General features: G+C 40.3%; 1 protein-coding gene across 3 annotated transcripts in view; it reads right to left on the reverse strand.

Annotated features, from left to right (window-relative positions):
- The window catches only part of CHST9 (carbohydrate sulfotransferase 9), an 84916-nt gene extending 71151 nt beyond the window's left edge, over window positions 1–13765 (reverse strand). The window contains exons 1-3 of one of the 3 annotated variants that reach the window (XM_015855499.2): window positions 13488–13765; window positions 12579–12626; window positions 6712–6918 (exon numbers count right to left, since the gene is read on the reverse strand). In XM_015855499.2, coding sequence (XP_015710985.1) covers window positions 6712–6811 — 100 coding nt within the window. In that variant the 5' untranslated portion in view covers window positions 6812–6918; window positions 12579–12626; window positions 13488–13765. Of the gene's footprint in view, window positions 1–6711; window positions 6919–12578; window positions 12627–13275; window positions 13412–13487 lie in introns of those variants that run through there. The other 2 variants (XM_015855498.2, XM_015855500.2) reach the window with 2 other exon arrangements.
- Window positions 13766–15130: the final 1365 nt, after the last annotated feature.

The following is a 15130-nucleotide window of genomic DNA, read 5'->3' on the forward strand; positions in this document are numbered from 1 at the left end:
GTGCCATGAGATGAAATATTACCAGCAAGTAAGGCACAGAGTCACAGCCATACATACAGGAAAGTGCATTTTTATTTCTTTATTTTTTTAAACAGGGACTAAAGGACGAGTTTTCTCCCTATCCCCACACTAACTTCTGCTATCCATCAGCAACGTTGATAACTGTCATGTCATATGTGGGCTCATAGGAAACCAGAGGATTAAGAGGCAACTATGCATACCCAGCCTGAATACACTTGAACTGCGAACTTCACTGTGAATTTCAGCTATTATGCTACAGAAAGCTGCATGGTCAACATCAACACAAATTCATCTGAAACAACAAAGCAGTGAGGGACAAATTCTATTTGCTTCTAGGTAGCAGAGTCTTGCTAGAGATCAATGACACTCTTAGACTTTGTTATCGTGCGGAAGTATAGTAAAGGAAAATCATTTTTAGTTGATATGAGCTGTACTGGAATGAGTAAAAGTTCATAAACACTGACTGAAACAGATAATATTTTACAATCTGAAAGACACCATAGCTACTTGCTGCCAACTAAGGCCTTCCAGGAAGGTTGCTACTGTACATCTTCACTAAATCAGTCAAAATCCAAACTAAATGATGTGCCTGATATTCTACCCTCTACCAAGGAAAGCTGATGAGTGCCTGAGAATAATGTAATCTATATACAGAGTAATGCTTTAAATACAGCATATTCTGCAATCCTTAATTAATGAATATTTACTGTCTCAGAAATAGAGCCTTTAAGCTGATTTGCTCTCTGACACTGATTTTCTATAGAAAAGAATGCTTTGCTGAACCTCATTAGGTTTGCAAGGGCCTGCCTTTCAAGTTTATCAAGGTTCCTCTGGATGGCATCCCTTCCTTCTGCTCTATCAACTGCAATGCTCAGCTTGGTGCCAAGGGTGCACTCAATCTCATCATATGTGTTGCTGATAAACATGTTAGAGTACTGGTTCCAAGACAGACACCTGATGGGACACCACATGTCTTTATGTCCAAGTGGAGACTGGTGACACTGTCTACAGCCCTCTGGCTATGATCCTCTAACAATTCCTTATCGACCAAATTGTCTATCTTTCAAATCTATCTTTCCCCAACAGAGAGAGAAGGATATGGTGGAGAACCATGTCAAAGACTTTGCAGAAGTTCAAGTAGATGACATCAGTTGCCTTCCTTTTATCCACCGAAACTATCACAGAAAGCCAGACTGGTCAGGCATGACCTTCCCTTGGTGAAGCTATGCTGTCTTGGATAATCCACTCATCCTTTACGTGCCTTAACATGTATTTCAAGAGAATCTATTCCTGGATCTTCCCAGGCACAAAGGTGAGGCTCATCAGCCTGTAGTTTCCAGGCCCTCCCTCCTCCTTTCTTATGAGAAACTTCAAGAACAATGAAATCATTCACCAAGCAGCATTTACTGATCCTAATCAATCATCTTTCTTTTGTGCTTCAAGCCAGTAATGAAGAAAATACATGGAAGACAGTATATTCTAATAAGAAGGGAAAATACCAAACCCACCCAGTATCACTGATTGCTATGTACCGTAAACAAAGAAGATTTGCTGTGTTATACTGATGGCATTCTCCAGTTGTTAATATGCCTCATGTAAACTACCCAAGGCTTCTACAACAAGTACTTAAAGGAGTACTAAACCAACTAGATTATCCATGATTAATACCAGTTATTGAGCATGGTCCTTTCTTATTTACAGTCAGACTCTCCAGCAAAACTTTGATTTTTCTGTAAACATTTGTCTCTATAAGTCATTACATACAAACTTTAAGCCACAGCCTTGTTCCACTTGAATAAGGTTTAAAAAAGATAAGAAAAAAAAGTCACCCACACAGACTGTGGTACCATGTATTGCACAGATTCACACACACTCATCTGCTACTTAGTGTGTCAAGACAAGAAGTTTCATAGACTCAAAGTATCTCAAGTCACCAAAGGACCCAAGAAATCTCGAGTTACCAAAGCTAGGAAGCAAAGCAAGAAAAAAAAGCTCACCTTCATACTGCGTAGCCCAGACACAGTCAGAATAGCTACCAAGAACATACTGAACTGACATAATTCACTCTGTTTTATGGGATGTCAAACTTTTTTTTAAAATGAGATTGTTACTGACATTTTGAGTGGAGCTTCTTCAGATTCTTCATAGAAATGAATGCTGCAGCCTAAGGAATGGGAAAGAACTCAGAGTGATGAGGCCTACTCAGCAGCTCGAAGGGCAAAATGTTCCTGTGTCAAAAAAGTCAGAAAGACTGCTGAAAGCTGCCTAGTTACTCATATGGTACTGCAAAAAATTGTAGGCAAATTCAAAAGAAAAGTAACTTATGCCCTGCAAAGGAAGAAGAAAGCATGCACAAGAAAGCCAGTATCTAAGGTGAAACAAAGCTGCTGTAAAAAAGAAGAGGCAGACTCTCCTACCCTGAGGAGCTAGATGTCTATGGGAGGATAAGGACAGTGCAGCATTTCTCTAGATGAGTTACCACTCATACTGCACCTCATGAAACACTGCAATAGTTCCAGATAAGCTTGGAAGTTAATAGGCACACTCCACAATAACAGATACCATTACATTTAGAAAGAAACCAAAGCACTCATCACACAGGTCTATTCACAAAAACAGACAATGATAATTTTGTATTAGCTGATTACAGTAAATCATGTCAGTCTCCAAAAACATAAGCTTTCAAAGTACAGTATCAGAATCTCTAACTTAAAAGTATAATTCACACCTATAACATAGCCAGGTTAAAATGCAAGTGTCCTATGCATACTCACACATCCAATTAAAAGAAATTCATAGTACAAAACTCAACATCAGTTCTGGAAGACCCATTATTTGCTTCCCCTATATGAGATTATATTGGTGGAAATTATTAAGCATGTAATAAATAGTATTTAATGTTCCCAGCGAAGAGCCTAAGACAGTATGGAGAACTGTCCAGTAAAGCACCAGGACATACTTGTTTTCATACCAATTTCATTTCTATGAACATAAATATTTGCGCTTATGTTGTAGGCAGAACACACAAGAACATTTTACACTATCGGTGTTGATGTCACAGTAATGTTAGCCTGGTAAAATATGTAGGTGTTGATATCCATGTCCCAAATTAACCTTGACATGTCTGTTACCTACTATGCAAGGAGGTGAACTGATGACATCCAGCAGAATGGGCTATGACATCCAAGTATGGATTTATCATCCTGTTTCTACACACTCCACATGCAAAGACAAACCAAGATGCTTGTCTCTTATCCAGTTTGATAATGCCTCTCTAAAAAGCTATCAGAAAGGACCACCATGGAGCTAAGAGCTACTTTTCAGAATGAAATATTTTTATTAATTTTTATTTATTTTAAAGGGACATAGATGAGAACCATGATTAGAATTAACCCAAGGAGCAGAAGCAGTACAAGAGGGAGCAGAAGACAGCATTCCTGTGCGGAGTCAAAACTTAACTACTTTCTGCTTCAGCAACCAAATGCAAACATGATTGTTATCTGTCTTGAACAGGGCACCACAGAAGATTAAAACAGTTCCAACCACAACAAACATTTGTCTCTGCAGACTCATGGCATAGCAGCTGAGAAGCACAAGGAACATTTTCCATTTCTCAGTAGAACATCAAATCAAATACTTGCAGATTAAAACTTTAGCGATCTTACAGCTGTGCAACTAGTGACACAATTAAAAGACAATATAAAATCCTTATATAGATACTTGTCAATTTTGTGCTTCTCCAGACAGCTCATCCCCCCAAAAAATGCTACAGTGCACAAAACATGTCAATATGAAAAACATAGCAGAAAAGAGTGGAAAGTGTTCATAAATCAAGGCATACTCTGAATACAGAAATGCATTTCACAGTAAATTTAAGCAGCATCAAGGAAAGGAGAAAAATCATCAGAGAACTGTTCTGTAGAATGCTTAGAGGAGGTACAGGTGTTTGAAATAAAACAGAATGCTCCCTACATTTTAAACTGGAAGAGGAACAGAAAGTGAAACAAAAGGGTACAGAATTGCATATTTTAAGCTTGTGAACAATTGTGTTATTTTCTGACAGTTTCCACTTTATTACTGAAATACACACATATACCATTTCCATGTGAAAAAAAGGGAAAGACTCTCCCACTATGAAAATAACGGCAATATAATCAAAGAGAAAACCCTCAAAGAAAGCATTTGGTTGCCCCAAAGAACACAGTATTTTCTAATTCCCCCTTTACTTTTTTCCTATTTCTTATTAACAGTCCATACATATAGAAAAAAGGAAAGTGTGACAGTGTGGGAGGAGAACAGAAATGGTAATAGTGAGCACTGCACAGAAAGAAAGGTTAACTACAGGACAAAAGATGGAAGGAATGTAAAGAATGTCAGCAAGTAAATAAATCAATAATCTACAGACATCATCTACATTCCTGAACTACCTTGAAAGCAAAGATATTTGCCATTAACATTCTCAAGAACAGCACAAATTTCTCAAGGAAGACTTGCTCTGTAAGGTCTGCTTCTGTCAACACTTGATTACATAGGAAGCGTTTCCAAAGGGATCCCACACTACTTCTCACTGTTTTGTTAAAATAAGCTTGTAAATAAAAGTGGGTTCCACAGAGTTCTTTTCTGGGGCCAGATCTCTTTAACACTTTCATCAATTACTTTGATGCAGGACTAGCAAACATACTAAGTAAGTTTGCAGACAATACTAAACCAGGAGATGTAGACTCTCCATGGAGTAGTGAAGCCTTGCACTTGACAGATCTGGGGGCTGAAAAATGACCAACTGCATGAAGATCAATAAGAGCAAGTGCTGGATTTTACACCTGAAACATTGCAATCCTGGATATATGTACAGACTGGGGGATGAGAGGCTGAAGAGCAGCCCCATGGAAAGGGATCTGGGAGTTCTGGTTGATAGCAAGTTGAACCCAAGTCAGCAGTGTGCCCTGGTAGCCCAAAGCGTCAACCATACTGTGGAGTGCATTAGGCCCAGCACTGTCAGTGAGTAAGGGGAAGTGTTGTCTTGAGGCCTCACCCCAAGCACTGGGTGCAGGTTAGCGTGCCACAGTACAAGGACATAAAACTATTAAAGAGCATCTGAAAGAAGAATACAAAGATGCTAAAGGGTCTGGAGAGCAAGACAAGAGAAGTCTGGTTTGTTCAGCCTGGAGAAGAGGAGGCTGAGGAGAGGCCACCTACTGCTCCCCACGAGGGGAATGGAGGGGCAGCTCTGCTCTCTGGTGACAGCAATTGTCCTAAGGGAATGGCATGGAGCTGTGCCAGGGGAGGGACAGGATGGGGATTAGAAAAAGGTCTTTCACCAACTGGGTGGTGAGCATGGAACAGGCTCCTGAGGGCAGTAGTCATAGTACCAAGCCACTAGAGTTTAAGTGTTTGGACAGTACTCTCAGACATAAGGTTTGAATTTTGGGTGGTCCTGCATGGACTCAATGATCTATGGGGATTGCCTCCAACTCCGGATATTTTATGTTTTTATTATCAGCCCAGAAACATTAAGAAGCTAACAAAATAGTGAGACCACTGCACTTAGTTGAAACGCTCAAAATAAGGATCAAGAAACTGCAGGAATAATGCACTAGAAATCCCCAGCTATCCTTCCCTGAACTAAACAATTACCTTACCAGAGCCACCAGCTCATGCTGGATAAAAACACAGATCAATGAAACCAAAAGACTAATGTGGTTCTATGAACATATCTCTTCACAATATTATCAGTATATTTTAAAGAAAGATTTTTCTTTCTTTCTTTTTTTTTTTTTTTTTTTTTTTTAGGAAATAGAAATTAAGCAATAGAGCGAAGAGGACATAACAGGCAGTACTTCTTAACTAGCTAGGAACAGACCATATTTTTAGGGAAGAAAAAGAAAGAAAAACAAGTACATCATGGCACAGTGTGCTACAACAAAAGTGTATGGGCAAAGCAAAACAGTGGGTGATGAGGATGTTACAAATATCCACCCCATACACATTTCAAGGGTGGTTACTTCAGATTAACTGAGCTTGTACTGGGGGCTGAGGAGAATTGGCCATTCTAGCTTCATTCTGGAATGGATGTAGATCATTCCTTTGGGCAAACCAAAGAATGGTAAATTGCCACAACAGAAAGCCAATTGAGTAATAACCCTCAGCCAGTACCATTACACATTTAGCTGAAGTTGCAACATGCCTCTGATGTGACATATGACAAAGACTCACAAACCCAGTATCTAACTATCTCTAGCAATAACAGCACTAGGATGGGATCATTCCTTATGAATGCTGTTACCATTTTTGTCTACGTTACAACAGTTCTTCAAAAACTGCTTTGCCACACAACATAAATGTATAAAAAGCACACATACACCATCAAATAAAACTATTTCAGAAGTGAACTTGCTTGGCTTCAAATAAACACAATATGCTTTCACAGCACTTATTTTTCCTAATGAAGATATGATTAGGTTCCTACAGGCCTCTTCTCATGTATATAAAATACAGTTACTAAAACAAATCTGTTGTATGTCATTTCACTGCCACACACAGGGGGACTTCTTTGAGTTGCCCACACTTACTCAATGGACTTCCCAATCACCTTTTAAACCATGGACGCAATCACTTTATCAAACAAACAAGAAACAAACAAAATAGAAAAACACCACCACAAGAAACCCACAACCCAGAAGCCTACTGTACCTGTATTCTGTTCTTCAGTCCAGGCCTGCAGATACATGAAGAGGAGTAGACCAGCTACTCCAAACATCAGTAGCGACACAAAGACTTGTCGTACGTTCATGACCCTAACAGAGGGCTCCTTCTCAGCTTTCAGAAGGATGCATGGCTCATTTTTCTGAAGCACTCAGTGTGCCGGCATCTTCTTCAGTGTCTTTTCCATACTCTGACCTAGAATAATAGATGCAGATAGTTCTTAAGTTACTCTGTCATTTTCCACCAAGGACTCTGTAAACAGCATAATGCATACAAGCAGCAGCTCTTACAAGCTATTATTTCCAACACGTAGGTTTTTATTGATGTTCCTGACAATATTTCTATCTCATATGGGATTCAAACAGAATTCTCACTGTGCCTGCAGCCACGACACCTCCTCCACACTGCTGGCCATCATCAGTTGCTGTAATGGAGGGAGTTAGTACCCTGATGAGATGCCTGGGAAATTAATTTATTGGCTTTTCACCCAGCTATACTATGTGACATCAGAAAGACTCAAGTACCTGATTTCTGCCACTAACTTCATTGGAAACATGATCTTGCCAAGAGGTAATTTAGCTAGTCCTGTATGCCTGATACAAAAGGGCCATAAACTCAGTTCATAATAGAATATAGAAGACACTGCAGAATATCTTAGAGGCAAACTCATTAATCTGAATCAGAATCCATTTAGTAATGAAAGCAGGTTACTAGAAGCTCAAGAGCAGTTGTTAAAATTAGGCTGCAAAGTAAGAAAAATTAAATTGAAATTCAACACAATAGGACACTCTTGTAAGTATCTGACAGAAGTGTGTGGTAAACAACAAATAATGTAATGAAAAACCTTGAACTTCTAAATGAAAATGATACACTGAAAAAATACTGGAAGTAAACAGATATTAAAAGAACTGAACTGAAGCACGTGTACATTCAAACACAAAAATAACATATGGGCACCTAGCAGCTATTCTTACATTTCAGAATATGGCATATTCCATAAGAAAAGTTTTTATTTCTAACACTGCCACATCTATAGTGGATGGGCCTCCCATTAAAAATGGCTGCTGAATAAAGAGAGTAACCATGTTTTCTTAGAGACAAAGAATTTCAGAAAGAGCAAAACAACATTCTTAACTTGTCAGAATATTTCCTCCCCCTTCAGTTCTGCTGTTAAAATTACACAGTACTTGGTGAAGCAGAAACTTGCCTACAGAAAGTAAATCAAAGTTCCAAGTATCACTTTACGTGCAATTTTTCTGTAGAAGACAGATAGCCAGGCATTAAGAGAACATAAATGCTCTGTATGAAGTCTCTTTTTCCTGTGGTCAAAGTACTCTGTTTGAACGTGGGACATTGTAGGCAAGTTAATAGTTTGCTCTATTCCATACAGTTCTTTCCACCTTCCTTCTGCAGAGATGCAATTTCCTACACACAGTATACCTGTTTGCAACTACTACAACATATGATATTTGAAGGAAGCAGTGAAAACTGGGCAAAAGCAAGGAAAACTCTTTGGGGGATTATTTGTGAAATGCCTTTGGAAAAGGTGGTAGTAGTGGAGCCTCCTTCCAATCTACTCTACTTTAGCTGGTACCACGCTGATCTCTTCATACAGCACCCTCAGCATTCTCAGACTTGCAGTCATCCTCATTTAGGTTTACCCAAGTCCCTATTCCCAACCTTTGCACCTGGCATCAGTCCTGTAGCAACTACACTGCTTACACACCTTCAGAAATCATTCTGCTGATAAGGAAGTAGCTACCCAGCAATAAGCAATGCTTCAAGAAGCTTCAGTTAAAGCAGTAAGGAATACAAAACCCTTCTGTTTTTCTACAGACAAAAGCTGTGTTGTTCCTGTAACAGGACATTGACAGCATCTGGATTAGGAGGGGGGAAAAAAAAAAAAAAAAAAAAAGAAAGTAGGACCTGTAGGTCTGAATGAGCATCTTTGAAAGAAAAACACTGCAGGTACCCAAAAGTGGAAATCCACTACCGACACAGCTGAACACAGCTGAACCTGTTAATCCTGCACTATTAACATCAGGATGCATAGTAAAATAAATAAATAAATAAATAATCGGGAGCAGTACTGAACAACTAATCTGTTAAAAACAGATGTTTTTCTTCCAGGGTAGTTTCTGTTCTGAAAGGGTAGAAATTTGTAAAACAAACACATTTTTATATGTATCTATCTCTACATGTTATGTATTATGTATGTATATGTATATGTGCATACACTACAAAGGAAAGTTAAGCAAAGAAAGAAGAAAAATAAACCACTTTGTAGACAGTTCACTCCACCATCAGTCATTACAATTATCCCTGTATCCAGTTTTCATCCTATTTGCAATTAGTTCAATTTATTCAATTTATTGTATTATTATATATATATAATAATATAATACATATATTATATATATGTAAACTGTAGTATTTCTTTATGCGTTGTCTAAGTTTCAAAACTACCCTTAAATAAGAATACTTATTTCAGCATTGCTCAGAATCTAAACATGCCAAATCCACACAATTTAAAGCTACTCTGCTACCTTACAGTAATCTAAAGGCCTTTCAGCTTGAATAAGCAGTATATTTTATTTAATGCAGTGATTTGTAACTCATATGAAAAAAATGATAGCAGCATTAAAGAAGCCTGTATCTAAAAGTCTACTAGAAGAACTTGAAAAATGGCCATACAACACTGACAAATTTGCTCCTTCAGCATTAAAAAGCCATGGTCATGGATAACACTCCCCAGCATCCTGGCAAGGAGTGAATATCTGCAAATATTCTTTCATCAAGATAAATGCCCCCCTGTGGCTGTGAGAGAAGAGCAAACAAGTAATTACTTTCAACCTAAGTATTTTCAAAAGAGATTAGTCCTATCCACATGAAGTTCCAGTATCCCAGTTAGGATGTAGATCTTACTTCCATCACTCCTAGTTGCAGCTGTATTGGATGACAGCTTGACCTGGATGCTAACTCCAGGGAAGCTAATATACTCTAAGATCCTGCTGGTGTCCCTTTCACCTATGCTAAGACCGACTCTTATTTTAGCTTAGCCACTTCCTACCTCTTTTGGAAGTATGAACCCCAATGTACTATCTATTTGAACTTGAGCTTCTACAGGGCAGCATCTTAGGGGCGTTCTGACTGTTTGAGGTAACTTGGCACATACTGTTTTTAATCCCTGTACAGAGACAGGGAGAGCAGCAGAAATAAATAAATAAATAAACAAAACAAAAAAACACTACACATCTGCAATGCAGAGCTTTTTGCATTTTTCCCTTTCATGTTTCGAGTCCAACTCGAAGGTACAAATTCCTGTATGTGACCAACACAAGCAAATGAAAGAGCACAAACACTCAAAAAAGAGGAAGAGCTCATTTCCTTGTTTTGGCATGATTCTTACATCATCCTCTTGGCTCCACCTGGTAAGCAAATACACCTGCAGATGAGGTGAGGCATCTCCAGCATTCAAGTAACTCTGCTATTCCAGATCAATGCCAATATCACTGGTCACAGTACACTTGGCTTAGTACTTCCTTGCCACTATTCTGCCTGCCATCACATCATTCTGAAATCAGAGACACAGAAATAAAAAAGATAAATCATTTGTGAGGCAATCTAATAATTCTCCTCCATTTTTTCCCCCTTACCTGAAAAAGATCATCAAGATCAGTGGTTAGTTAACCAGCCAAAAGCTGGTAAATAGCCAGATGCTCCTTTTAATTGTCAAAGCATTAACACAACTGTGGGTTACCACAAATTCCCACCCTCTCAGCATCTCCTTAGGCACACCTGAATTAATAAAAGGAAAACAAGAAAGAGCACACAAAAGCATAACCCTTCACAGCCCACCCACATTCTCTTCTTCTCTCTTTCCTTTCTGCACCCAAGAAGCAACACATTTCTTGAGGCCTCCACAGGAAAATCATGACAGAAAAATTTTGCACCAAGGAACATCCGGCTGGACACCCACCCAGGCTGCTTTCAGCACAGTCAGCAAAAGGAGATGAAGGTATCTTCTCACTTCACTGCTTCCCCTCCTCCCTCACTTCTCATGTTAACCTGTGTGTATACTTCACACACGTCCTCCAGGATCACCTTTCCACTCCCCACACCCCATCCATCTGGCTTCACAACAAACACAAGGCACAGCCTCAGTTCTTAACAATGCCTGCATAGTTCCTTGTATCAGGCAGTGCTACTCCTCACTCTGGTTTATCCCAGTGGCTACTAGGAATAAATATTCAACATTTGATCTTTTCTCTCTCCAAGAAGTTACATGGAGCATTATGGCTGGGTGAAACCAAAGTCCTTACAGAAACTTGGATTAATTGTGTAAATGGATCGAGACAATAAAGTCAGTGCTACTGGGCAAATGTGTAGGAATGAAAAAAACAAAACAACTGTAACATTGCCCTTTCAATCCATAGGAATCTGCTGGGAAACAGAAAAAGGTTAAATATCCAGCAGGCCTCATTACAGGGTCTAAGCAGAAGAGCAGCACAGCAATGAGTTTCTCTCTCACCTCATGGCAACCAGTGTTTCAGTAACTGGTGCTGCAGAGGGAGATGGTCTGCCTAAACCCACTGGTACTACCAACACTTCAGCAACCCCTTAATTTCCAAAGCCACTTACAGGAAGGCTGTGTCTAAGTGTAACTGAAGGCACCATCTGGCCTGCATGACTTTACAACTAGCAATAACAGAAGATTACTAGCTACCAACCTCACAAATCAGGTTAACGTAATTTTGTTATAGAGTGCCACAAGAAAAAATAATGGAATCTGTCATATGAAATACACATCTAAAATGTACATAATGAAATCTTCTGCATAAAGATGCATAGGGACTTCTTATCAAAGATGAAAACTGCTTAAAGCATGCATCCTTCCCTCACCCACTGAAAATCCTGAAACAATAAAGCCCTTCTAAAAAGCAGAAGCAAATCCTTTTCAATGGAAGTTTCAAGAACAATCAGCAATTCCAAAAATCAGCATCTCCAGAGCAACTTCCCACCACTCAAGCCACACATACTTAAGATTTTCCTACTTCATTCTCCCTTGTTACATAGCAAAACTTCAGTGCTGTTATAGTAATTACATTTTATTAATGCATTTTATAGAATACGATGTTATACAAAATGAGGAATGCGGCACAGTAAATAAGTTCTGCAATTGATTTGGCTGTTTTAACGTACTTAAACCAGTTTCTCATTAGCTCTTTAATATTTTCCCAAAGAAAAATCTCCTCGCAATGAAGCAATGCATGTAACACGTCTCATTTTAACTACCTGAGCACGAATTGGTTTCTGATGCCATTAAATTGCTCCACAGTAATAACATCAGGTGAATGAAACCAGTCCATGGTACCCACACTACTGAGATCACACAACAACAGTCCTACTCATCAACCATAAGTTTTCTTGAACTTCCTATCAGTTTAACCCACAAAATAACTATCCAAATAGCTTCTTTGCAGGTTATTTTACTGCAGATCTACTAATTTTCTTTATACAGGAAACAAACAAAAAGCTGTTTGTGTTAATAATAGATAAATGTATAACTGACCTACCTGTGTGCATGTAGATTAACTTACTGGCTTCATGAAACATTTTGCTTGCTTAAAGAGAATAGAAAAGATACTCTAAGTAGCACCAATAACAATGGGTTTGAAAATTTACCAGTTTACCAAATATTCACTGTAAGTGGTTTCATTCTACAGACCAGGACACTTTCTCATTGCAGAACAGGGAAATGACAGAGCTTGGTTTTCTTTTTCCTGATAGCTCCCAGTCAAGACTGGGGAATACTACTGTTCCTGAGCACACAAAGACAAGTTCAGCACACTTACCTCTTACTTATACAGTCTGAAGTCAGTGCACAGACCCATGAAAGTCACCTGGAAAGTTAAACAGAATCAGGGCTTGTGAGGCAACAACTTGATGACTCCAGGGATTCTAGCAGGGCTTAAGATGCACTTTTTCCTCCCCCCTCTCAAGATGGGGGAGATAAAAATGATCTTGTTTCAACAATTCTTTTTTTCTTTCCTCTTTTTTTTCCCTTCCATCCCGTAATGAAATTATGAGATCTTATTTATTGACTGCAGTGAACCAAAGTGTTACCAGCATGCCAAACAGTCTTGCAGCTTGTCTGTCCCAATCACTCACAGTTCACTCCTTGAAAACATACAGGCGATACAAAGAACTTAGTTGTTGTTATTTTAATGTAACAGATACGCCCTGAATTCCCTATTTTTTGTTGTGCGACCACTACGAAGAGGAAGAGGAGTCAGCAGAAAAGTTGCTTCTTCTGCAGATCCCCGTTGAAGACTAATAGGTTTCTGCTAAACTTCTGGGTACGCTCCAGAGCTTCGGGCTCCTACAGCGACCCACAACCCTCCCCCTCCCAGCAGGGAGACAGCCACGGCAGCTGGTCCCGAGAGACAGAGCCCCTCGCTTCGGAAATACAACGAGCCACGAAAAGCCCAGGAGCAAATGAAACAAGCTGTCTGCACCGGGCCACCGCAATCTCCCCGGGTGAAAACATACCGAGCTCCGTCCGCTGTACTCCTCCCACACCCGTCGGTGAAACGCCCAACGCCTCAAGAGCTGGACGGCGAGATAGAAGATACCGCTCGCTGGGGCTGGGAGTAAAACCCCCCAACAAGTCCACCCGCTCCGCCGCCCGGGGCGTGGGCCACCGCCGGTCCCGCCCCACCACTCCCCGTCCGGCCCCCCCCGCCCCCGCGGCAGCCCCTTACCTGCCCGCCTCGGCGGTGCCGCGGGATGGGAGTTCTTGGAGGTGTGTCTGCAACGAGGCGTAAAGTTTCACCGCCAAAGTTTGGGGCTGTGTGGGTTGTGGTCCTCGCCTCAAGGGGAACCTCAGAAGCGCTTTGCGGTTTGATCCGTGCGGGGGCAGGTAAATCTAGTATTCGCTAGTCCGCCTGCCCTGCTGCCAAGCCCGTGTCATTACGCGGAGAGCTTCTCGTCGTGCCTGCCTCAGAACGTGTATGAGATTAAACGCTTTGCTAACAGGTTTTGTTTGCTGTTACACATCCAGAGGTAGGCTCTCCTAGTGCCAGCAAATACACTGCCAGGCAGAGGCAAGTCATAGCTGGAATTAGCTACTGAAGCAGGTAGGATTCCGACATCCAAACTTTACTGTCATCTATGGGAACCAGGGAGACAAATAACTGAGTTTACTAACACTTTGTGCTTTCCAAACATGATCAGCTTTTTGTTACAATAGTCCAGCCATGTAGATCAGTAATGTTGTGTCTTTAACAGATGCATTGCTTTCCTTAAATTTCTTTAAGGACATTCTCTAGTGCCTGCTAGCAATTGCGTAAGCACAGAGGAGCTTTGACTTTCCAGAGCTATTCTCAATCCACTTTTATCCATCTCTCTCCCTTTCGGGCTTTTTGCTGTAGTGCTGTATAGAATTACTCCAGCATTTGCCTCTGGAACACTCCTTGAGTTACTGCCCCACCATTTTCTTATGGCATAATATCCCTTTCTTGGTTTAGCAGTCACATAACTTCACATTTTTACACATCACCTTTTATCCTAACAGATAGTAAACCATCTTGTAATTACTCTTCTAACCAGCCAAGCACAGCAACCTTTGGTGTGAAGCTGAACTTCACCAACCAGCTCAAGACAAGTGGTTCAGAGCAAACAGTAAAGAGCTACGTGCTGCTCTGATTTCCAGGGGGCACTTAACTAAGCAGACTGTAATTACCCCAAACCAGAGCTCAGACACTGGGGATAACACATGTTCATAGAAAAGTGCTCCAGGATCTGAAGCAGCCAAAGGCAGCCAAGACCTGTGCAGTGAGTTGTTCCTTATGGGTTTCAAATCCAGACAGTAAACCAGCCTGCTTCTGCTTAGTCTAGAAGGTGTGATTACATATATAGCCTCACTTGAGATACTGTACATTTTTATTAAACTTAAGGATCTGCCCAGTCTGGGTTCATTGTAGAGGTTAGTAGCTCAGAGCAAACCCAGAGAGCAATGATGTTTCCTTCTTATTCTTTAAATCCAGCCATGAATCCAATATTAAAGTCGTGTTAAGACAGTCCCTTACACTGACACACCTGCAGCTTTCCTCTCTCCCTGGTACAGATAAACAGAAGAGAAGGAGGAATGGAAATCAATTTAATGGCATAAAATGCCCATTTCTTGCTAATTCCCATGAGTAGAGCACATTTCCCCTTTTAGACAACCTGGCAGGAATGCAACACAACGACAAACACATGCCCTAACAAAAAAAAAATACAACCTTGGATTAAAATTCTACACCTGTTAGTCCCTTGTGGCCAGCAAGATTTTAGAGAAAAACAACATGCCTCCTGAATTTTAGTTTCATGAGGCAATACGCTCTGAAGGTTGCAATAAAGGTCA

This window comes from Coturnix japonica, chromosome 2 (genome assembly GCF_001577835.2).
Source record: "Coturnix japonica isolate 7356 chromosome 2, Coturnix japonica 2.1, whole genome shotgun sequence".
Lineage (NCBI taxonomy): Eukaryota > Metazoa > Chordata > Aves > Galliformes > Phasianidae > Coturnix > Coturnix japonica.